This window comes from Littorina saxatilis, linkage group LG6, assembly GCF_037325665.1.
Source record: "Littorina saxatilis isolate snail1 linkage group LG6, US_GU_Lsax_2.0, whole genome shotgun sequence".
Lineage (NCBI taxonomy): Eukaryota > Metazoa > Mollusca > Gastropoda > Littorinimorpha > Littorinidae > Littorina > Littorina saxatilis.
The window spans coordinates 30,389,469-30,412,712 of NC_090250.1; the positions used below are offsets into that span (position 1 = coordinate 30,389,469).

Here is a 23,244-nt window from a genome sequence, read left to right on the forward strand (position 1 = left end):
AAGCTTTTCAATATTTCAAGCAGGTCCCTGGAAGACTAGTTTGACACGACCTCATTTACAAGATATACACACGTGTGGTTTGAACGATATTGTTTATATTGCCGTTCTGATAGACACGTGGGGAAATTGGGGGGTAGTGATTGGATAGCCGCACAGAGCTCTCTTTCGATCATCGGTCCATATTTTCACGGAAGTTGGCGAATATGCTTTCATAATCGCAATAACAAGGAGGCATGTTTCCGGTTTCTTCGACGTGTATGAAGTACACGCATACCTGATCAGGTTTGCTTCTGTCACTGGTCGACAGACGATGCAATTTGCACATATTTTTTTTACCGTACAAGAAATACATTCCGTGTAAGATCCAGTTCTTTTAAGGCAACAAACCTTGCAAAATTCAAGTAGGTGCATACCAGCAGACGGTCTTTCAAATGTTTTGCACTTAATCAGCAAACTCTTCTTTCCCTTTACAGCATCCATTGTTTGTTATGTTGAAATGAAATAATTACCAGTCTGAAACATTTAGTCGTTGACTTTCTAATGAAACAATCCTTGTTCTCTTATCATCCTCAGATTTACCACAGTCATCATATGCGAAATCACTTTCCGCAGCTGAAGTTAGACTTTCGAACAATACATACACTAATACGTAAGCAAGCATGCTACGTGACGTCATATGAAACCTGGCATATTGAGGTAATGCCAAACATTCGGTTATTTCGTGTCTTCTCCGTGATACATGTCATTGGGTTTTTCAATGTTCTGTGATTTCCGTGGATACATGCGCAAGGGATATGCGCACTAAACCGTCATCTGCAATAGGCAACGTGGACCATTCTGGTAGTTGATGCTGACAAAAACATGTTTTCAAATCAGAATATTATGTCAGAATAGCAATATAAACGCTATTGTGTTTTCAGCGTAGCAATAGGGTCCGATATTGCTAGGCTGAAAACTCAAAAGCTGTTACTTATAAGTGGTCTCTCTCACGTATGTAGGATAAAGTGGGTTTTTTCATCAACATTTTCAAGGAGGACCCTTCAACTATACCAAGTTAAATGTAACACACACAAACACACAAACGTGCACACGCACTTTCAACTTGACTTCGTTTTATTTCTATTTTAATGTAGCCAGAAGCCTATTATACTAGAAGTATGTATCAACTATTACCAGCAGTCGACACGCAGTAATACATAACTATGCCCTTTGACCTTTCCTTGGGAATATCCCATAGTAAAAATCAGGCATGGGAATTGTCCGCCGAACGGCGGATTTCCGCCGAATTTTTTTTTTGTTCCGTCGAAAATGCAAAAGTGTCCGCCGAAAAAATAAAGGGGGGAGGCACACACAAAAAGCACCGGTTACTTTGGCCTTTGCGCAAAAGCCCGCAAAAACTTTCCGTACTTTGTTCCCGCATTGCTACCGCCCGCCTCAGTTATTGAACTTTTATGTTTGAAAGTAAACCAGATTGCACAGATTGTGTTACAAGTTACATTGTCCTGTTTGTCTCAACAGATCAAATTTTTTTTTACAAATTTAAACCATATAATACATGTATATATTTTTTTCTTCAAAAAAGAAAAAATTGGTACATTTTTGTACTAAAAACTCTGATTCTAAAAATAGAATTTAATGGCAAACTTGGAGCTCAGATGACACCAGATTGCACCATCTGGGTTCTTTGGAGAAATTTTTTTCCGGGGGGGAATGCCCCCGGACCCCCCTAGTAAGGCTAGGAGCTTCGCACCGTCGACTTGACCCTTCGCGTCTTCAGTTATAAATTTTCCGCCTTTTTTACAATTTTCAATTCCCATGCCTGAAAAATAGAATACCGGATTCTGAGTAAGCTGTTCAAGGGCACTTCGGCACTATATTTGATTTTCAGTACACGACTCAAAACATTTGGAATAAATCAAAATGAATAAATACAAGAAGAAAAAGTTCAGAAAAGAAGAACAAAAGTTTAAAAATCATGATTTACAAGTCTTTAGAGACTCGAATTCGAGACCACCGGCTTTGGAGGCAAACGTCTTACCACCACGCCACAAGACTTACACAATCGAGGCGTGAAAACTAAGACTTGAACTGCCAACATAACTGCCACGTGCCTGAGTTTTCCAATCGAGCATTTGTTAACTCGTCGTTTTCCCCGTTTGTATTTGTGTTTTGTACGTTTTCTTGATAAGTAGTCGCGGTGTTGCCTATTGGGCAATCAATTTTCCCCAAAGCCGATGTCACGGTTACTAAAAAAAGAAAAAAGAATGGGTAATTCTGGAAGTTCTCAATAATGATGCAAATTTGTTTATTATTTCGATTCATTTCATAACCCAAAACGTTTGGAATGAAGCAAATGAATAAATAACAAGAATTACGTGTTCAGAAAAAATATAAATAAAATTTGCCGTCAAAGCGAATTGAACCCGGGATCACAAAAGTAAGGAGTAGCGCACGATCGAGCCCATTACCAACTGAGCTATTCTGTCGAACTGTAGGCGAGGGAGATTTTAACTTCAAATATTCTGCGGTATAAAAGTCAAACTCACGTTTGGCTAACGATCTACAAACATTTTAACACTGAAGAAATAAAGAAAACAACAAAGAATACACATAATCTGCTGGGGTGAAAAGAGCTGAGTGAAGATTATGAGTTGGCCGAAGCGGTGAGAGAAAGAGCGATAGAGAGACGAATGATTCAAGGCGCACAACTCTAGTACGCTTCATAGGCAACCGCTTCGATTAATCCCGACAACAAAATCCTGATTCAAAATCCTGAGCGACTAAATAAAAATTAAACTAAAACAGTATGCTTACAGTTTTGTTCATTTGCTATCGCTTTTGGAGCATTGATTGCTAAATCTGGTTCAACAGAACAACGCTGTCCCATCTGTCGTCTGCTGTAGATCTGTCGTGCGCTGCAGATCTGTTGTTTGCTACAGAATCATCGGCTGCTGATCAAGTTGACCAACAACATGGAAATTGCCACTTACAAAGTTGGAGATACGGTTAACATAAAAGGTGGCAAAGAAGGTCGGATCTTGCGTGTGTTATTTTTCAATGTTAAAGTAAACAACGGTGTTCAGGTCATGCAGGCAGATAGATTAACAAGTTTTGAACCACATTGAATAGACCAGCTGAACAAAAACTACTGCAGTACAGTACAGATAACTTTATTGGCCTAGCTAAGACAGACATCAAAGTAAGGCTCACCTAAATGACGATTGAAGAAGTAAGTGATCCAAATTTTAACACTGAAGCACAACAGCTCGAATAAGCACAAATTCAGCAATCATCCTCATCGCTTGTAAAATCACACACGCAGTCTTTTTGGCGAATGCCTCTGATAACCAACTTGGGTCACCAACTGAAACCGGCCGGTAACTGCACAGTATCAAATGCATTGAACTGCACAATCTCAGAAACATGACGTTTGTACCGGTCAGGTAGGACGAAAGCCAGAAGCCAACAATGCAAAATAATATTTCCAATTTAATTTCAACGCTCTAGAAATAACTGTTATTCGTATTCTTAAGTAGTATAGATGACTGAATACAAGTACAAAGGCAAGCGATTCACAAAGGTCAAAGGTCAACGAAACCATCGTTAAAGTGTAGAGGTCATTGGAGGTCACGACTAAACAAAATATGAGCCCGATCGCTTTGATAGTTTCCGAGAAAAGTCCAACGTTAAGGTGGTGTCTACGGACGGCCGGCCGGCCGGCCGGCCGGACAGACTAACACTGACCGATTACATAGAGTCACTTTTTCTCAAGTGACTCAAAAATTATGTGGGGCACATGTTATGCTTTCATCATGAGACACATTTGGTCACATATGATCAAGGTCAAGGTCACTTTGACCCTTATGAAATGTGACCAAAATAAGGTAGTGAACCACTAAAAGTGACCATATCTCATGGTAGAAAGAGCCAATAAGCACCATTGTACTTCCTATGTCTTGAATTAACAGCTTTGTGTTGCATGACCTTGGATGACCTTGACCTTGGGTCAAGGTCACATGTATTGGTAGGAAAAATGTGTAAAGCAGTTCTTAGTGTATGATGTCATTGCTAGGTTTAGTTATTTGACCTTGACCCTGAAGGTCAAGGTCATGTAAAAGTCAAGGTCAAGCATGTGAGTCGTATGGGCTTTGCCCTTCTTGTTCTGTTGTGATGGGAGTGGAAAACGTTTTGGAAACCCCATGTGAAAACTAGTTATGATAGCAACTTGAGCTTGTAAGTAAGCATATTCTGTGTGTGCGTGCTTTTGTCTCTGTTTTCTTTTTTTTTTCATTTGCTATGTTTGCATGGCAGGGTACATAGGAACTGATATTGAAATGGAAGGTGCAAAGACAGATTCAACGAAGTCATGATAAAATTTGCCAACATTTGTAATTTTAATATTTATATTTTTTTAAACATGAAATATTACATTAAAATTGTACTAAAACATTTAAATCAACAATTTCAATTAAATTATTCTCTTAATCTAAAGCATTTTTTAAAAGCAAATGTTCTATAGGCCTAATACATTAAAATCAGCAAATAAATGATTCTCTGGATCTAAAGCATAATAATTAATATCTTCTTGATTAAAAACCAATGATCACAGTTTCAATGCACTGTAGTTAGAAACTTGTGTAAAAAAGTCATCCCAGTTTAAAATCTCTGCACCTTTCCAGATATTAGAAGCCAAGTTTTGTTGTTTAGATAACACCCACAATGCAAATCTGCTAAAAGTAAAACTCACCCAAACTCACTTGGAAAAATACCCACTCATGCATGATGGTAATGTAATAAAAGGAGAGGGGTGGTCAGAGTAGATGGTGATCACAGATATGTGGGGTGATCACAGGATTGTTGGGGTGGTCACAGAAGACTGTGATTACCACCGGAACTTGGAATTGTGTTGACATCAGCGCATCGATATCGTACGGTGAAGGAAGTGAAAGAGTGACACTGAGACAAAGAAATAGACTGGTGCTATGTTTTTAGGGTTTTGACTGTTTATTGCTGTTGCTGTTGTAAGCTTTGCGATCGGAATACACCGCGCGTTGTAAATCCCAGCGCTCCTCGAAGCGCCGCGCGTTGTAAATCGCTGCGATTCACAACGCGCCGCGCGTTGTGAATCCACTTCGGAATACAAAAGCAGACGTTTTATGGCGCTTTTACCAAAAAGACAAAAGGGGACTTGTTTCGCACATAAATTTGATGACACGATTTGCGGTCGCGGAAGGTTTGATGAACAGAAAACAGGCACTCGCAGTTTGTGTCAAAAAGTTATGTTTTTTTTAATGAAAATGTCGGAGTAAAGGGATAAAAAGCTTACACACCTCATCCTGAATATCGTGCATATTTTCCCTCGGGTAGATTTTAAGAATTTAGATTTTTTAGATCGCCAGAGGCTCGGTAATACCTCACCTGAAAATCGACCCAAGGGAAAATATGCACGATATTCAGAACTCGGAGTGTGTAACCTATATATATTACACTTGAGTTCTCGAGCGTGGCGACGACTGACTCGAGTTTCCGAGTCTCTCCGTATTTGTGTACTGTTCTTTATATCTCACTGTTCGGGGCTAATTCAGTTCATAACTGACCCTACGCTCCCGGTCACTTCGTATAAGTTTGGAAAACAATATGAAGTAGCGATAATTGTAAGCGTGACCGACATTATTGATACAAAATGTATTGACCAATCGCCGAAAAGCGCTGACGTCATTGCATGAAAAATACCCAAAATCCTTTTTCCTGGATGACATACTAAGGAGTCAGTTCGGGAGAACGACGATCTGTGGACAGTTTCAAAGGGAAGCAAGCGGTTAAAACGGGCGTCGATAGAGCCAATGAACAGGGATGGGAACTTGTAGTATTTTATTCACTTGTGATGTAGCCGATTTGTCAGATTCATAATACATGATGCACACTTTTAAATGCAAGTATGACGAAAGCATTTTGCATGGTATCGGTTCGATCCACTCCTGAGATAAGCGTCGGTACAGATACGTCAGTACGTCAACTAAAAGCCTTCTTCCATTTTGTCTGAAAACGCCACACTCGTTTGGTCGGTGGTGGTGTCTTTCTTTCCATTGCTTAAAGGCACAGTAAGCCTCCCGTAAACCATCACAGATACTGTCAGGCTTTCACACCCTTTCATTTAAACACTCACTGCTTGAGAACATTCTAGGTGCCCTCCGTAAAGAGTGAGCAATTTTCAAAGAATATATTTTTGCGTGGTTTATCTTACCTCTGAGCCATTGTGAACCTGTGTAATCCAGTTTCCCTTTCTTCACAATTTAGCCGCCAGTTTGTCATTTCAATGCAAATCTCTGTAAGCTATCTGCAATAGCACGTTATTGTGTACCTTTGAATCTGAAATGCAACATTGAAACGGCTGCGAACTAGAGCAGTGGTGGTTAACGGTTCAGAGGAACTGGCGCCAGGCAGCGTCGTCTGCTACGTGAACCACGACCTTGCGTGACCCTGCTTCCGGGCTATCTTTTTTTAAACTTTCAAAACTTCGTATTGTTCTGATCTTGTCTTGATGAAAAAAGATTTCTTTTATGATTTAAGAATGTTTGTGTAACAAGCTGTCAATTTATTATTTAGATTTCAAAAGTTAGGTCAGAAGCGCAAAAAAGCACCGTCCGATTGTCTGACAGACAATCCGCAAAATTAATTCTTTGAAAATTGCTAGCTCTTTACGTAGGGCACCTAGGATGTTCCCGTTCGGTGAGCGTTCAAATGGAAGGGTGTTTGTACTGTGTGTAAAAGCCTGACAGTATCTGTGATGGTTTACGGGAGGCTTACTGTGCCTTTAACTTGATCTGTGGCACTGTCTTCCTTAACCGCTGAAGTCGTTCGGCGTACTTGTGCCAGCAACTAGCAAGCAGTGCCTTTTAGGTCAGGACCTTTGCCGAGCTCTGTTTCATCTGCACCGGCTTCACGGACTCCTTTCCGATATCGTTTCTGCGTGCAATTGGCATCTGTGCTTGCACTAGACTTAGCTGACGACTTCAGTCTGAAAAGAGAACCTGCGGGATGCAAGATAACGGAAATTTAGTGCGAACCGGGACCCGCTCTTTATAGGTTTAGTGCGTCCCGTGACCCCCTCCTTTGATTTCTAGTACGTGATTTCGGCTGCGCACTTTGGGGAGCCCTGCACAGAGAGAGAGAGAGAGAGAGAGAGAGAGAGATAGAGAGAGAGAGAGAGAGAGAGAGAGAGAGAGAGAGAGAGAGAGAGAGAGAACTAGCTGTGTTGGACGAAGCTTCCTCAGTAGGAATTGTTAAACCTGTAGAAATACTTACTAAAGCTTTCTTGTTTTCACAGGAATTTGTGGACATTTTGAAGAAAACGTCGACGATGATCAAAGCAAAAGATACTCCAACCAGGTACCAATTGTCAGCTTTAATTATTTTCAAAGTCTGTGTATGCACATTATTTACAGCTACGACAGTGTAGGCTACATTATAAAGAGTAAATAATCTTACATTTAAAGATCCAAGCAGAGATCGAGAGATCGAGAAAGCAGTGTTGTGTGATACATTTGTGACTTTGCGAGTATATATAGTGAACGTTTTCCATCCTCGCTTTCATCACTTGACTAGAACACAACTATTTAATCAGACACAAATGCACACATAGACACACACACATACATACACAGACTCGTATACAGTGGCCAAGAATCTGTCATGGAGTCTAAAAAGTGTTACAATTTTTAGACTTTTTTAAACCTCCTTAATTTTACATGAATAAACATCTCGGTACTCCTGTCCTTCAATTGCAGCATTTGATTTTCCAGTCAAGTGTTCGGTTTCTATATATATATACGACTTGTGTCTGTGTGTCTGTCTGTGTCTTCGCGATGCACGGCCAAAGTTCTCGATGGATCTGCTTCAAATTTGGTGGGCTTATTCACAGAGACCCCGGACACAACCTGATCGATGAGATATTTCAACACGTGCTCTCAGCGCGCAGCGCTGAACCGATTTTGGTTCCACCTCAGCGATTTTGGTTCCACCTCAGCTACCCGGGCCCCCATACCGACACACCAAAGCCAAAGTTCTCGGTGGATCTTTTTCAAATTTGGACACCGTATTCAGCTACACCCCGGACACAATATCATCGATGAGATATTTCAACACGTGCTCTCAGCGCGCAGCGCTGAACCCATTTTGGTTTTTGTGTTCATTTCACCATTCCCAGTAACTCTTCCTTATCTTCTCCATGTTTTCAGCGTTTACCTCCCTTCCTTCGTATGGTGCACTATAGTATGACTCATACTGAGGGGGCATCTTCGGATATTCCCGGCGTTCTGTTACTATTTTTAGAAGGTCACCGCAGTGTCCAGAACGTAAATTGGACCCGTAAATTATCCTCACTGTAAAAGTGCAAAGGTCGAATCAATTTATAGCCACGCGAAAAATACACTGTCATCTATCTCTCTATAGATACGGCTTCTCTGTGTTTGTGTGTGTGTGTGTGTGTGTGTGTGTGTGTGTGTGTGTGTCTCTCTCTATGTGAGCAACACCTGGGGATTGTTCAGTTCTGTTTGTGATGTGGTCTGGCGGCTTTTGTGTATTTGTATGTACTGGCCTTCCTTTAAAAAGCCATAACAGTTCAAAAGGGCTTACAGATAAGCTCTAAATTGCTCAATCCTGTTTGAGTGGAGTTCGCCTCCAAAGGTGATTAACACGGTTACATTCGTCGACAAGGATGGGACTCGATATGGTCAGGAATGGCATTATGGCCACTGAATCATTTTCGTGCTGTTCCCATTCCACGAATCTGGGAGGGACCTAAGCTTGGCGGGTCCATTGTTCCGACCCGGCGAACGGCTCTAAGTACTTCTTCCCGGCGAAGTCGGCTACCCGGCGAAGCAGGTATTCATCTAGTATCAAATATTTGCAGATAAAGCACAAATGATTGTATGTTACATTTACACCATAAATAATTTTACGGTGCTGTCATTTTCTTAGGTTCAGCTTTAGGCAACTGTTTCACTATCCAATGGCTTGATAATTGCTGAATGTAGAGTTGATCTGTAGTAAAGCAACACTTGAAAAAAGTTGCTCCTGCCTCAATATAAGCAAAATCATTTATCCTTAGTGTAACCGAGTGCCGAAACACCACAATACACCAAAGCTCAGAATCAAGGATACATTAAATCACATATTCTTACTCCAACTCACATAAATAGCATTAACTTCAGTTTGATGCGTAAGACATTGAAGTACTAACCCTGGAAACAGGGGGAGGTAACTCCCAAAACAAAACAAAACCTTGACAACAAGGTCCTGGTAGTTACCTCCCCTCACCGGCCGCCCGCGCATGCGCGGCACATATCGCCGGTATACTCATTCCCTTCTTCAACACCGTGGTGTACAGACGTGTTGGTACTTGCTAGGCTTTTCAGCCTTTGGTCTCCTGTGAGGACGACCTTTTGACCCTGGTTCATCTTGCTAAGCTGTTGGTGAGATCTTTCTTGTTTACAACGTTTGTTTCTTGTAACTGTTCACTGGTGAAAATGTCTCTCTCCGTTTTCACGGAGTTCGTTTTGGTTTTCACTATGGCGGGAGAGAGCAGTTGCTCACTCAGACATGTTTTGTCTCTCCCGCCGAGCAGTTATTTTGTTGTTCAAGCTTAGTCTAGTGACTTATCTGTAACGTTTTCTTGTTATAGCTTGTGCCGCCATTTGCATTTGTTGGTAAATGGTGTTGTACTTTGTGCTCCGTCTTACGGAGTTGTACTTTTAACACGGCGACATTACTGTAGTGCTGCCAGGCAGGCGACTTTCGTTTTCCTGCTGAGCAGTTTGTTCTGTTGTTTAGCTTAAGTCTAGTGACTTACTTCTTACAGGCTTGGTTGAGCTTGCGCCGCCTTTGTTTTCGTGATTTATGTTAAAGCTTGTTCTCCGTTCACGGAGTTGTAGTTTCAACATGGCGGACTTTAGCGATAGCGCTGTTGGGCAGGTGACATTGTTACCTGCTGAGCAGTTCGTTCTGTTGTGTAAGCTTAGGTCTTATGACTTATCTTTTACAGATTATTTTTGTCTTTACCTGTACCGCCTTTTGCGCTTTGGTATTCTGTTGTTTACTACTTGTCTCCGTCTTCACGGAGTTCTAGTCTTCAACATGGCGGACTTGAGTTGTGACGTGCAGGGCAGGGACTTTGTTACCTGCCGAGCAGTTCGTCTTTACTTTGCTTAAGCCGGTTTGATTTTCTGTATAGATCATCTTTAGCTATGCTAATTTATAACACTCTTTTTATGCCTTTTATCTGGTCGAGATTTTTGCGACCAGGTTAGCATAGAATCGTTATGGGTCGTTCGACCCTTTTGTTGTGTTATTGCCTACTTTGCTCTGGTCAGTAGGTCAGGAAAGGCTTGGTGTGCCGTCTTCGCGGCGTTCCACCCGGTGTCGGCTACTCTGCTGACGCTATCGGGGTTTACGCAGTCAGCTGCCGTGTTCTCTGCAGATGTGGCTTTCCCTCAGCCGTCGGGTTCTGCCGACGAGGTACGTACTTGTGAAAGTTCGATGCATTCAGCACACGAGCGTGCAGTTTATCTCGACGGTTACCTCACCCGCGTCGGTGGGGCCGATTCGCCCGGCCCCTCGTCCATGGGTTCTACTGCTTCGGCAAAGGGGTTTCCGGCCACAGGATTTCTTTCGAGGGATCGTGGCACTTTCACTTCGTTACCATCGACTTCCGGTTCGCATCCTGCGGGGGTTCCGGTCGTAGGTGGTAACGGCAATCCGTTTCCTGCCTACGCTTCCGCTCAGGCGGTTGCGGACGGTGGGGGACTGGACGTGTCAGCTTCCGGTCAGAACACGGGTGTGTTTCCGGTCGCTTTCCCATCCGGATTGCCGCTACCTCGGTTCCGGTTCGCCGGTTCCGGGGTAGAAATTTGGAAAGTTCGATGCGTTCAGCACACGAGCGTGCAGTTCGTCTCGACGGTAACCCCACCCGCGTCGGTGGGGCCGATTCGCCCGGCCCCTCGTCCATGGGTTCTACTGCTTCGGCAAAGGGGTTTCCGGCCACAGGATCTCTTTCGAGGGGTCGTGGCACTTTCACTTCGTTACCATCGACTTCCGGTTCGCATCCTGCGGGGGTTCCGGTCGTAGGTGGTAACGGCAATCCGTTTCCTGCCTACGCTTCCGCTCAGGCGGTTGCGGACGGTGGGGGACTGGACGTGTCAGCTTCCGGTCAGAACACAGGTGTGTTTCCGGTCGCTTTCCCGTCCGGATTGCCCGCTACCTCGGTTCCGGTTCGCCGGTTCCGGGGTAGAGTTTTGGAAAGTTCGATGCGTCTGCACACTAAGGTTGTAGGTCCTCTCGATGGAAACCCTACCTGTCTCTTTGGGGTCGATGAGCTCGGCTTCTCGTGACAGGTTCTACTGCTTCGGCAAGGGGTTTCCGGCCACAATATCACTTGCTTGTGATCGTGGCACTTTCCGTTTGTTGCCATCAGCTTCCGGCTTCGTTCCTACGGGGTTTCCGGTTGTTGGTGGCAACGGCAATCTGTCTCTCACTGCCGCTTCCGCTCGTTCGGCGGATGGTGGGGGACTGAACGTGTCGGCTTCCGGGCAGAACACTGCTGTGTTTCCGGTTGCTTACACTCGGGATTGCCAGCTACCTTTCCTTACTGGTTCCTCATAGTGCAGCTGCACGAGGTTTCGGTACTGGGGATCATCATTTCCGGTGCGGATCAATGGTGGTTTCGAGATTGGTCAGTCTACGTCGGATGACTGTGTTGTTTCAGACGGTACAGACTTTGACGAAGATCGGGTCGACTCTTCTGAGGTCGAGTCTACCTTTCGAGTCTAGAAGAGACTTCCTCGGCCATTGGGCTTCGGCCAATGATGGTTCTGGGAACAATGACTCTTTGCCAAGTAGACTTCCAATGTCAACCCTTTGGGTTTCAGGTTGTCGGTGGTATTGGTATCCTGTCTCTCACTTCTGATTTCGGAGTGAAGGACTGTACGCATTAGCATCAGCTCACACTGCCACGGTGTTGCGGGTGTTTTGCACTAGGGATTTTGGCTAATTCTGGTTCGTTTTTCGACGTTCCAGGTAATCGTAGCACTTTGTTCTTGCCTGTCCGCAACTTCCGATGTCAACCCTTTGGGGTCCAGGTTGTTGGGGGCAGTGATGCCATGTATCTTACTTCCTGTTCTGCTGCGGCTGTTTAGGATGGTAAGGTTTTGTACGTGATGGCATCTATGATTACTGCTTGCGTCGGTCCCCGCGTCTGACTTTTGGTCTCTCAGCGGAACAGACGCGTTCTGGGTTTTCGGCCATACTCAGGGTGTTTCTTGATTGGCGGCGAAATTTATTCCGGATTTTTCTTGAGGATGCTCCTTTGTTCATGCCACTCCAGGCTGTTTTTCCGCACTTTCGGTTGCTAACGTACGACCAGAATCGCGGCTTTCTCGTGCTTTCTCCATCTGCTCTTGCAGGGGCTGGAGAAGATTACTTGGTCAGGTGTACTTATTGTTTTCCGTTCACTGGGCACACCGTACATCTCTTTTTGTCAGGATCTTTCTGGTCTTTTCCTGCTGCTACTCAGGATGACTACGAATCTGATCAGCATTCTGCTTACGTTAGAGTCGGTTTACAGACTTTCTTTCGAGTGGCGAGAAGGTCATTCACGACAGCTGTCGGTTTTTGAGCGTTCATCTTTTTGTCCTCTCGAGGAGGTTGTTCGGACTTTCTTTTAACTTCCTCTGTTTTGACAAGAAGTGTCTGAAGTCAGTTTGGGGGCAACATGACTGCCGGTTACGGCGACCTTGTCTTACCTACGGGTAGCGACAGTCCAGTTCATAGTCATAGTCATTCATTGGTGCTTTCTGCCACGACCCACGAAGTTATGAGTACTTGTCTTTGCTAGACTTGGACTCTTAACGCAGGAAGTTTTACTGCGTCATACGCTCGGTCTTGATTGGGTAGTTACTCAAGCAGGTCATGCACCAGCAGTAGCCTACTTTTGGCTAACCGTTTGGATCATGCTGGGTTCACAGCTTGGTTCATTAGAGGGTGAGTGTTTCTGGTAGTTTGGGTACTTCAGGAACACGTATGCTCTTTCTTGAGCTTTTTCTCACCGATGAGGGCTTGATATCTTTTTCTCAGGTATTACTTGTTTTCGGAAGGAGATCGGTCACGAACTGACGTCATCTCCAAGGCCTGGCGGGCTTCACGCCCTCCCAAGGTGTAACATAGCGACATTATGTTTTAACGGTCGCTACAGGGTTTGTCCTAATCAGTTTGGTGTGGACAAACTTAGGCTCTGATCGTTCCACGTTCGGCACTACAGCAAGCTCCCACTTGATGCTTGCTTCCTTACTTGTCGATAATTTCATAGCTTCTTGCTAGTGAGAATTGAGTTAAGACTTTTGCCGCTTTCGTTTAAAGCCGCATTGGTTTTGATGAGCAATCTCGGTTCATCTTTTGATGAGAGGTTGCATTCTCGCCGATCTGCAAATTGTTTCCTTTGTTTTCGGCTTTAAGTCTTTCGACTCTTTTGTGTAAGAGTCTAGTAAGGCCAGATGTTTTCCGACATTTGTCTTGCTCTATCCTTTGAACAAGGGACAAGTTCTTGCCTCTGGTTCATTGCGAACATTTAGCGTTTTCCTCATGGACTATGGTGCTGTGGTTTACTCAAGCCATAATCTTTTAGTGCTTCACGCCGCGGAGGGTGTTTCACTTGTGGTCTTTTTGAACTCCTTGTTCTCTTCAAGTGGGAGACGCAAAGGTTCGTTTTTTATTACTCGCTCGCCTCGGAGGACATATCTGGTTGTCTTCCGAACTTGCACGGCTCTCTTTTGAGTTAGAGCTGTCTTCCTGGTCTAGCTGTTTGTAAGAGATTGTTCTCTCTTTTCGTCAGTCACGATCAAGACAGCGTATCTTAGGATTTTTCACTTAGCCTAGGTATCAACAGGCTTTACGTGAAAGGGGTTATTTATCTAAGTTGATCTTATCTGGTGGGTTTTTTTTGCCATCATTAACTTTCCATGAGTGCAAACAAAAGGGGGGGCAGTCAGCCCTTCCTCCAGCACCTGCATTAGTGCAAGTTCTAGGTTCTGGGCATCGGCTTTAGCATTCTCCAGTTCAGGAGGATGTTAAGAGGTTCCACGAACTTTTGTTATCGTCGGAAGACTATGTTTCGTTAGTCTGGAGAAACGTCGTCAGGTCTTGACAAGACTTTTCTCTTTCTACGCCCTGCGTGGAAAGGGCCCTGTCGTCAAAACTTTTGTCTTTTGAAAATTAATTCCAGCTTGGGATTTCTTTTTGTTTTTAAGCTCTTTTTTAAGAGCCATAGATTTTGAGACATGCTAGCCTTTCTTTATAGGAAGGCTCTCAGACTCTTTTTTGTCGGTGTTCACTTCCCCTTGAAGGGGCAGCGTTTTACATACTTCTGGGTCTCACGCAAGGTATTGAGTATTTTGACATACTTGTCTTGCATGGCTCCTTTTGGTTCTTGCGTTTAGACGGATAGAATCAAATTATTGCTAAGCAGCCCTGGCTAGATGGGCTTTCACACTCATTAACAAGCTTATGAGTGCGGCAGTCAAATGGGGGGGGGGGAGCATTCTTTCCTTCCTCTGCGTTGTCTAGAATTCATGGGGCCTGAGCTTGGACCCTTTATTCGGTGGTTCTGCTGCCAGACAATTCTCGTATGGCACCTCAGTGGTGTTTGGACGTCATGTTTAAGACGTCTTTCTTTAACTACTTTTTGTGCGTTTTTTAGTACCCACTGCAATGGTAGTAGTTGCTTACCAGTAATGGTTGAAGCAGGCCGGTTTCTTATCATGTTTAAGTGAGTTTCCCGCCACCTTATGTAGCAATCTGCTATTTATGTGAGTTGGAGTAAGAATATGTGATTTAATCGAAAATTTCTTAATAAATTTTCATTTAATTAATATACTTACCAACTCACATAGTAAATGCCCTCCCATCCTACCCCGCAATCGTTTTTAATGGTTGAAGGTGGTGTTTCATTGGGAATGAGTATACCGGCGATATGTGCCATGCATGCGCGGGCGGCCGGTGAGGGGAGGTAACTACCAGGACCTTGTTGTCAAGGTTTTGTTTTGTTTTGGGAGTTACCTCCCCCTGTTTCCAGGGTTAGTACTTCAATGTCTTACGCATCAAACTGAAGTTAATGCTATTTATGTGAGTTGGTAAGTATATTAATTAAATGAAAATTTATTAAGAAATTTTCGAATTCAACATTTACCTATTTACACTGTTTTTAAAACAATGAAATTCTCTATGGAGTGCAGAAAAGGTTCCAGTAAATGTTCATGTCATTTGTTTTGGAAACCTTAACCTCAATCATCAGGTTATTATGTAATTTGAAAAAAGCACGGTCACCGGTGTAGAAATTATTATCAAATCACCCTCTTTTAATATTTTTACACTATTTTTGTTTGCAGTTTTGTGAGTTACAACCAAGAAATCATAACAAATCCTTTTCACGATAGAATAGTCAGGTTGGTACTCCACTACTCAGACCTGTTTACCAGTACGATTTGGGCGTATTTTGTACGCCAAATTATTATCGGTACGCAAATACGCGACACTCGCACAAAATACGCATAAGAAGTCTAGAATACGTTTTCCGGTGTTGGTGTGCTGATTACGGAATGGTACAACTGATACCGGTTTCGGTCGAAGGGAGATAACCACGACAGCTGTGGAAACCTTGTTCAGTTGTTGGCACGTGCGATCGTCTGGACAATTGTGGCAAAATGAAGCGGGGAAAATGTGCCAATTTCGGATGACTGTACCAAGTCTAAACAGCAGAAGCAGCAGACTTTCTTGGAGAAATATAAGAAAGAGCCAGGAATTGTGGAGTCTACTATGGGAAAAAGTCATGCACACTGCAAGTATTGTAAATCAGATTTCTCCGTTGCCCATGCTGGGAAATATGACATCGGACGACACTGCGGTTCCAAAACTCACCTGGACAAGGTTGCTGCAAAGAAATCCGATGAAAGCTGCCAAGGAATTATGAAGTTCATTCCCGCAAAGCAAATCCTGCCAAAAGAAAAGGCTGTAGTCCGTGCTGAAGCAATGTTTTCTGAGATGATTGTAAAACTGAACTTGCCACTGTCAACCGCAGATGTTATTTCACGAACTTCATCTTTTCATTATCAATCTGTTTGGAAGACACTGGTTATAATGCTATAAACTGACAGGTAAATAAAATTGTTTTATCCCTGTTGTATTGGAAGGAGTTAAATTCTGAAGGTGTTCAAAAGACATGCTATTCTTACACAAACACGTTTGCACCCACGCGTACATTTTCCCTAGCCCATATGGTTTTGCTTGCAAAGTACACCAACTTTTTGAAAAATACACTCAACTTTTTGGGAAAGTACTCTTGCCTCGGGTTTAGGGTAAACAGGTCTGACTACTGTACCAAATGTTCATTTTACCCATGAACTGTACGGTACTTTACACCAAACACCAAGTGGGTACAAGGTACTGAATTTACATTTAATGGGCTATGCTCACCTCAGTATTTCTAACTTGTTTGTTCTAAGCTACTTGTCTCAAGTCAAAATAAAGGGTTAAATTAATGATTGGGCCTTTTTGGTTGTGTGTACATCTTTACACAAAAGGATGGTGTAAAGTAACATACAGAAGGCTCCGAAGATCTGCAGGTCCATTTGAAGGGTAATTTCCCTTTTATTTAGCTCATAAACCCCAAACAGACTTATGTGTTGTTTTTAGCATTATTATGTGCTGCATATGGTCTCAGTAAAAAAACCAAGGTGATGTATGTTACTTCAGTGTGCTTGTTTTCATGTTGAAACAAAGGTTTGGTCTTTCTGGTTGATCTTAAGCACTGATAAGTTATCTTCTGTCTCTAAAACAAATTCATTGTCATTTTCAAGTATTCTCAGTATGTATGTTACATTTACACCCTTGTCAGAAGGCCTCACTTAAGTCACTCTACAAGCCAACAGGTGCAAGCACTAGGAATCCTGTGACCATAGTTTAACTACCAGGTGTCTGAGGTATAAGAAAACACACACTTTTGTGTATTATGGCATTATTTAAAGACTGTGACAAAACTTGTTTGGGCAAGTAGGTAAAATTTCATTTACACCAAACGCATATTTTTAACTTAGAAGGACAATTAAATTACATCAAACACAACTTTTTCGCTCAATATCTTTAAAATTACAATCATCCTACCTAATGACCTTCCTCTGCAATGATTTTTAAGTAAGTTTGACCAGAAACATTTTTTTAAGATAGTTTCCCTTTTTTCATGATTATTGTAACATACAGACCAGCTAAAAAAGAACGTTCAAAATCCAAAACCTATTTTCAGATCAAACTTTTAATAATCTAACATATGTTTCTCCATCCATTTCTGGACCTATTAAAAATTAGATTGAGATAATACCCTTATCAGTAACTTGGTTATTCAATGCACAATGTACCATGTGTTTAGCGTAACGCCTTGTGTGCCAAAAAAGGTGCTTTTTTTCTTGAACAAAGTCACTTTTTTCTGCATCCAGACGACTGACAGGCATAAATTTGGTATGGATAGAATCTGCATGAGGAATACTTCATAACTGTATTGTTTATAATTGTAGTCATTTAAAAACAGCCCCCCCGCGGGTTAGGGGGACCCCCCTCCCCCCCCCCCCCCCCCCTGGAAAACCCATTGTATCACAGTCTGTGTTCGGTAAAACCTCACTACGGAATATCCCCACATGTTGCAGGCAACTTTTGGCGCAAGACGCGGACAGCTGGAGAGTGAGTGCAGTGATTTGTGTGGACTTGCTGCAAGAAGTGACGGTGACACACAGATGTCACGATTACTTGATTCACTCAGCGGTAATTCTGCAGCTGACCATACTCGCCATACTGACCCGTTACACAGGCCGTGTGGCGAAGACTGGTGTGACACCGACACCTGTCATATTCAAGAACATAAAGCTGTTTCTGGAGAAGTGGCTCACGGGCTTCAAGTATGAAAACGTGCAGTCGGAATACAAACGGGTTTGTTTGTATTTTTTTGATTTTCTATTGGGAGGTTACCTTTCTCTACTATTTCTTTTTAGAATAGAAAAGAAAAGAACTTTTTTGATCTGATCAAAAATTCAGCTCGTATGAACGTTTTTGTGTGTTTTTCTCTGATCAAATCACTTATGTTTGGTACTCGTTTTGTGCCTTACACGATCTATGGAATGTAACTGTGTAGAAACAGAATCTATAACTCCATAAGCTGAATACTATAATGTATAGTATGAATTGATGTACGTTATACAAGTTGATTCGAAAGACTGTGTTTATACAACTTATATTACGAACGCTTTTACTGTAAATAGATGATGGAAGAATGTCTTCAAGCATCATGCGAGGTTTGCGATGAAGAACAGCAGAACCATCTGAAACACAAGTTCTCAAGTCACGTCAAGGAAAGCATTGAAAAGGTCAGCGTTACAGTAACATCTTTTATTGTGTTTTTATTGTAAAGTTTATTGTAGGTATTGTCAACTAGTAACACGATCACTTTTATGCCAATGCATGCCATGTGAAAAAAGGGAATCGTAATCAATAAGGACACAGGTCATAGATTGGTGGTAACTGTATCGCCTTGCAGGGTCTCCAGCCACAAAATGGTACGGATTTTATCTTGAACCTGTTTGCCCGGTTTATAGGAGGCGGGTTTTTTGTTTTTGTTTGTTTAATAGTTACACAGCAGTACTCTCGTCATTGCGCTATTCCTAACATGGGTAAGATCTTGTGCGTGCAGCTGCCACCTCTGCAGAAATTGTCGGCATGTCTGGAGCTGATTGGTGGCCAGAGCCTCCTGGGTGAGATTGTGGCTTCAGACGTTCATGCATACCTGGAAGATGCCCTGTTATGCACAGTACGTGTTTTTTGTCAGTGTTGAGACAATGCTGGGTACGTTTGATTCCAATAGACGATGTTCGGAAATTACTCTGTCGAGGTTTAAGCGTTGTGGGAGAGTTGTATTCCTAAGGTTCTAAGGCGGGATGCATTCATACCGAAAGCGTCACCGTGAAAAATGAGCTCCGATGTGTAATAATTTGATCTTGTGTTATATTTTATATGATTGCACATTATAAAAAATGTGGCAGTTTTCCTGTTCTAGATGCTTTTAATTTGTTACATCATTAGCCGGCGGAAAATCGTAAAGATTGTAGATAGGAACAAGATATATTAACTAAGTTAAGAAAATTAACAGTTATTCTTTGTTTGGTATGGCAGATGTGATTGTGTGTGCATGCAGTCTTCCCTAGTTTCCCTTGCGTTGTGTTTTTGCCCTAGTGCTTGCACTCCTAAAATCTGTCTGCTCCCTAAAATTACCGGCCTGGCTTATATGTGAATGTATCGAGTGGACATTGAATTTGGTCAATTTCCAATGGACAGAGGATTTCTAAAAAACAAAAACAAAACAAAAACAGAATGAAAACAAAAAAAACACTAGATGCAAATTCGCCCCATACCAGCTACATTTTTATCCAATCATGTTTTGTATTCGTGCAGGAAGCTGGAATTGCACGTGATTGGTTTTTTACGAGTGAGACTACGGCGTACATGGCAGTTCTCCGTGACAAAATGTCGGAGTTTTTCAAAACAAAATGGAACGAATTGTACACTAAACCAAACGGGGCTCTCGAGGTGGTGTTCAACTGGAGACCAATGTTGATTTTCATGAGCACGCTGCACTGTACGTTATTTTTATTTATGTCACATACTCGTTTTCTGTCTCTTCTTTGCTTGTTGTGATGTTTTTCTATTTGTTGATTTGGATTTCCATTTATTTTCTTGTTGTATTTTTTTTTTTTAAAGTGTACTAAATTCTTCTCAAAAAGGTGCAAAGTCTGAAGGAAAGGAAACGCAGAAAATCTTTAACATCAACAGTAGACCTAACGAGCCAAACTGTATACGCTATTTTTTTTTCAACTTGCATACTTCTGCATACTGGGCGCAATGGCCTAGTGGAAAAGACGCCAGCCTCCCGAGCTGAAGGTTGAATGTTCGAATGGCGGCAGCGCCTGGTGGGTTAAGGTTAGAGATTTTTCCGATCCCCCAGGTCAGTGAGCAGACTTGCTTGTGCCTTATCCCCTTCGTGTGTACACACAAACACAAGATCAAGTGCGCACGGAAAAACAAGCAGACAAACAAACAAACAAAAGCAAAAATAAACACTGAAGGTCATCAGTTGCTTATTCGAAGAGAGGGTGGGCGATCGGGTCATTCATTATTTTTGAGATTCTAGAAATGTGTAGTTCGGCAGTTGATCAAGTTTCTGTATACTGATACATTAGGTGGGATAGAGAAAGATTTTTTCACATATATATCATGGGAAGAAAATGTGTTTTCTGAAATGTATTAGTATCACACTGGGGGCAAATAAATGTACAGTCTCAGTGTACTCTGCCGACGAGCTGTTTAAAACAGCATGAAGAAAACAAAGACGAGAGAATCAAACTGATGAAAGCAATTATTCTGCTGAGATACTGAATTTAATTGGAGATGGGGTATTTTAGAAAAAGATCTTTGCCAATTCATTTCATTTTATGACTTATTTATTATTTCTCAAACTGTACTCTATATTTGACTACAAGCCATCGATCCACATCCAATGGATTCTGATTCATTGTGCACAAAACTACTAAGTATACCTTAAGCAGAAACGATAGAAAGGTCACAGCATGAGTCATGTGTATTTGTGTTCAAGGACCACGCACTCATCTGTGAAAAGGTTGCTTCCGAAATCATAATTTTACTGATGTAAAAAACGAAAATAATTTGAGTTTATTAGTTTAAATATTTATTGTCATTTGAACAGATCCTGGATGATAACTAACCAAGAAATATGATAACACTGTATACTTTTGCATTGTCGCTGGTAATGCAAAGACAGAACAACTTTGGTTTGCAGGGAATCACAACTTCAGGACGTACCTGGCTGACAAAGTAGCTGACTATGTCGAAAAATCGCACACTGTATTAGAACACACGAAAGAGAAGGTCTGTAACGGTCGTGTGAAGATTAGCGAACTGAATTGGCTTTTGCAACATCGTGAAAACTTTTGTGAGGTTGTTCATCTCATGTTTGGTGACTGCAAAAGATCGTGCAGCGCGCTGAAGCTGAGGGAAAAGGAACTGACAGCATTTCAGTGTCTCAGCCAGGAAGTCAACTGCACCATGACGTTTTGCCAAACCTTCATTCAAACAGGTCGCGTATGTTTTCCTCTGCTTTAACTATGTATATCCTTTTTCCTGATAACGTTTGCAAAAATCTATCACATTTGTGATTTCTGTCTGCACAGCCCTCTGTCTTTCAAAGCCTTGTCTTTGTGACTTTATGGGCTTGGGGGGGGGGGGGGGGGGGGGCCTTTACCTGTTCGCCTTTCTTTTGGTGAGACCTGCCTCCTGGACATCTCCTGTTCTTAACTTGATGTGGCCATTTCCTTGCCCTCGTTAGTTTCTGCAGGACAGGTTCTCTCAGGGACATAAGTAATAGTTCCCTCCGCCTTTAGGAGCAATCTGCATTTATGAGAATTGGAGTAAGAATATGTAATTTAATGGAAAATTTCATAGTTAATACCCTCCCATCCATCCCCGCTACTTGATTTCCTAAGGGTTTTTGAGAAGTCTCGAATGATTATTCCGGGCGCTCACGTGGTGCGCGGCGGGTGATGGGTATATAACCAGGTGGGACAGGGCATAGCAACGGCTATGGCGTCTGTTTTTAGCTTGGTTACCACCCTTGCAAGGGCAGGTAATTTGAGTAGTTTTTCGACATCTAGCATGTGAGATTGAAGTCAATGCATTTATGAGAATTGGGTAAGTATATTAATCAAATGAAAATTTACTATTAAAATTTTCCATTAAATTACATATTACTTCCCCAAATCTCATAAATAGCAATTTACTTCCGTTAAGTGCTTAAAGCGGGGCTCACACACGGGCGGAGCAAGCGGAGCAAGATCGGAGCTCTCCACCTGCCCTCTCACACACACGCTCCGATCCTGCTCCGGTAGGGGATTCCCCTATGATATGACATAGTTTCTCTACTCGCACTGCCCGTTATTTGACACAGACATCAACACGGTGATCGCTGCACTAAATTCACGTGCAAACTGTAGTGACTCCAATGTGTTGGCAAGTGGTGACCCATTTTGTGGTTATTCGGCAAACTTGCGCGCAAAAGAGCACGGTTTTAAAACACAGTCTAATCGCCGCGCAAGATCTAGATTGGCTTCTTTCGATGCCGAACGATTGTAAAAAAAATTGTACAGCCTGATTCCACAGACATTCATGGTACTCCAGTTGCTCGATGAAATCGAACGTCTCTTCATCGGTCATCGGAGGCGCCATGTTTTCGATCAGTTACCTTGGGGGAACAAGGGAAGCAACTCACATATTATTTCCGGAGAAAGTGATGAGTGCGCTGATTGGCTGCACTGCTGCACCGGAGCCAAAAAATAGAAACGTGTCCTATTTCTTGCTCCGCACCGCACACACCACTTTCTCCACTCCTGCAACGGAAGTAGCGTCATCTCTCCGCCTGGTGCAGCATACTCCACCCTTGCTCCGCTTGCTCCGCCTGTGTGTGAGCCCCCCTTAAACGTTGAACACGCTTCCCTGGTTATACAAGGGAAGCCACTCCCCCAAAGAAAACATCACATAACCATGGTCACCAGACCACGTGATCTATGAGGGTAAGCTCCCCTTGAAGCCACGTGACACGCGGCCGCCATATTGTTCTCACTTCTCTTCCAACGCTGAGCCTGCTAAGACGTAATGGACTCACACTCCGGGCTTTTGTTGCCCTTTTCAACCTTGGTTGGTTGAATTTTCCCTGGTTCTCTTCATCTTTCCTCACAGGTGAGATCTTTCCTGCTTTCGTTTCTAGGCTAGGGAAATTTCGCTTTTAGAATGTGTATTTCTAGAACTTTTCCAGTGGTCAACATGTCTGTTTAGACGCAAAGAAGCGCAGCTCTACGCACGTGGAGTTTGTTTCACTTGCTTAAGCGGTCGGCGAAGAAATCTTTACCTAGCCTTCTGTGCAAGTTGTTGACCAGCCACTTAGGCTACATTTACGTAGTCATTGATTCGCTACTGTTTTACCGGTGGTTTCTCCACCTCCTGAACTTAACAGTTTTCTGCTAACAACGCTAATTTAGACAAAGAGCAGGTGTTAGATAATTTTCAGACGTTTGCATGTCAGGTTAAGGACAA

General features: G+C 42.7%; 2 protein-coding genes across 2 annotated transcripts in view; both read left to right on the forward strand.

The window, feature by feature from the left end:
• The window catches only part of LOC138968974 (uncharacterized), a 35,447-nt gene extending 26,621 nt beyond the window's left edge, over nucleotides 1-8,826 (forward strand). The window contains exon 11 of the mRNA XM_070341659.1: nucleotides 7,328-8,826. Coding sequence (XP_070197760.1) covers nucleotides 7,328-7,459 — 132 coding nt within the window. The 3' untranslated portion in view covers nucleotides 7,460-8,826. The remainder of the gene's footprint in view (nucleotides 1-7,327) is intronic.
• Nucleotides 8,827-9,939: 1,113 nt separating this feature from the next.
• On the forward strand, nucleotides 9,940-21,261 carry LOC138969622 (uncharacterized). The gene is made up of 8 exons (XM_070342481.1): nucleotides 9,940-9,995; nucleotides 10,374-10,515; nucleotides 13,737-13,750; nucleotides 17,742-18,021; nucleotides 18,351-18,455; nucleotides 18,779-18,895; nucleotides 19,537-19,720; nucleotides 20,939-21,261. The coding sequence occupies exons 1-8, from the start codon at nucleotides 9,940-9,942 to the stop codon at nucleotides 21,259-21,261; spliced, it is 1,221 nt and encodes a 406-aa protein (XP_070198582.1).
• Nucleotides 21,262-23,244: the final 1,983 nt, after the last annotated feature.

Excerpts from the sequence above, each read along its gene's own strand:
- LOC138969622 (XM_070342481.1), top strand. The coding sequence starts at position 9,940 with ATGGCGGACTTTAGCGATAGCGCTGTTGGGCAGGTGACATTGTTACCT. Across the intron at positions 9,996-10,373 it reads ACATTGTTACCTGCTGAGCA|GTCAGGAAAGGCTTGGTGTG; the intron begins GTTCGTTCTGTT and ends TCTGGTCAGTAG. Across the intron at positions 18,896-19,536 it reads AAGATGCCCTGTTATGCACA|GAAGCTGGAATTGCACGTGA; the intron begins GTACGTGTTTTT and ends GTATTCGTGCAG.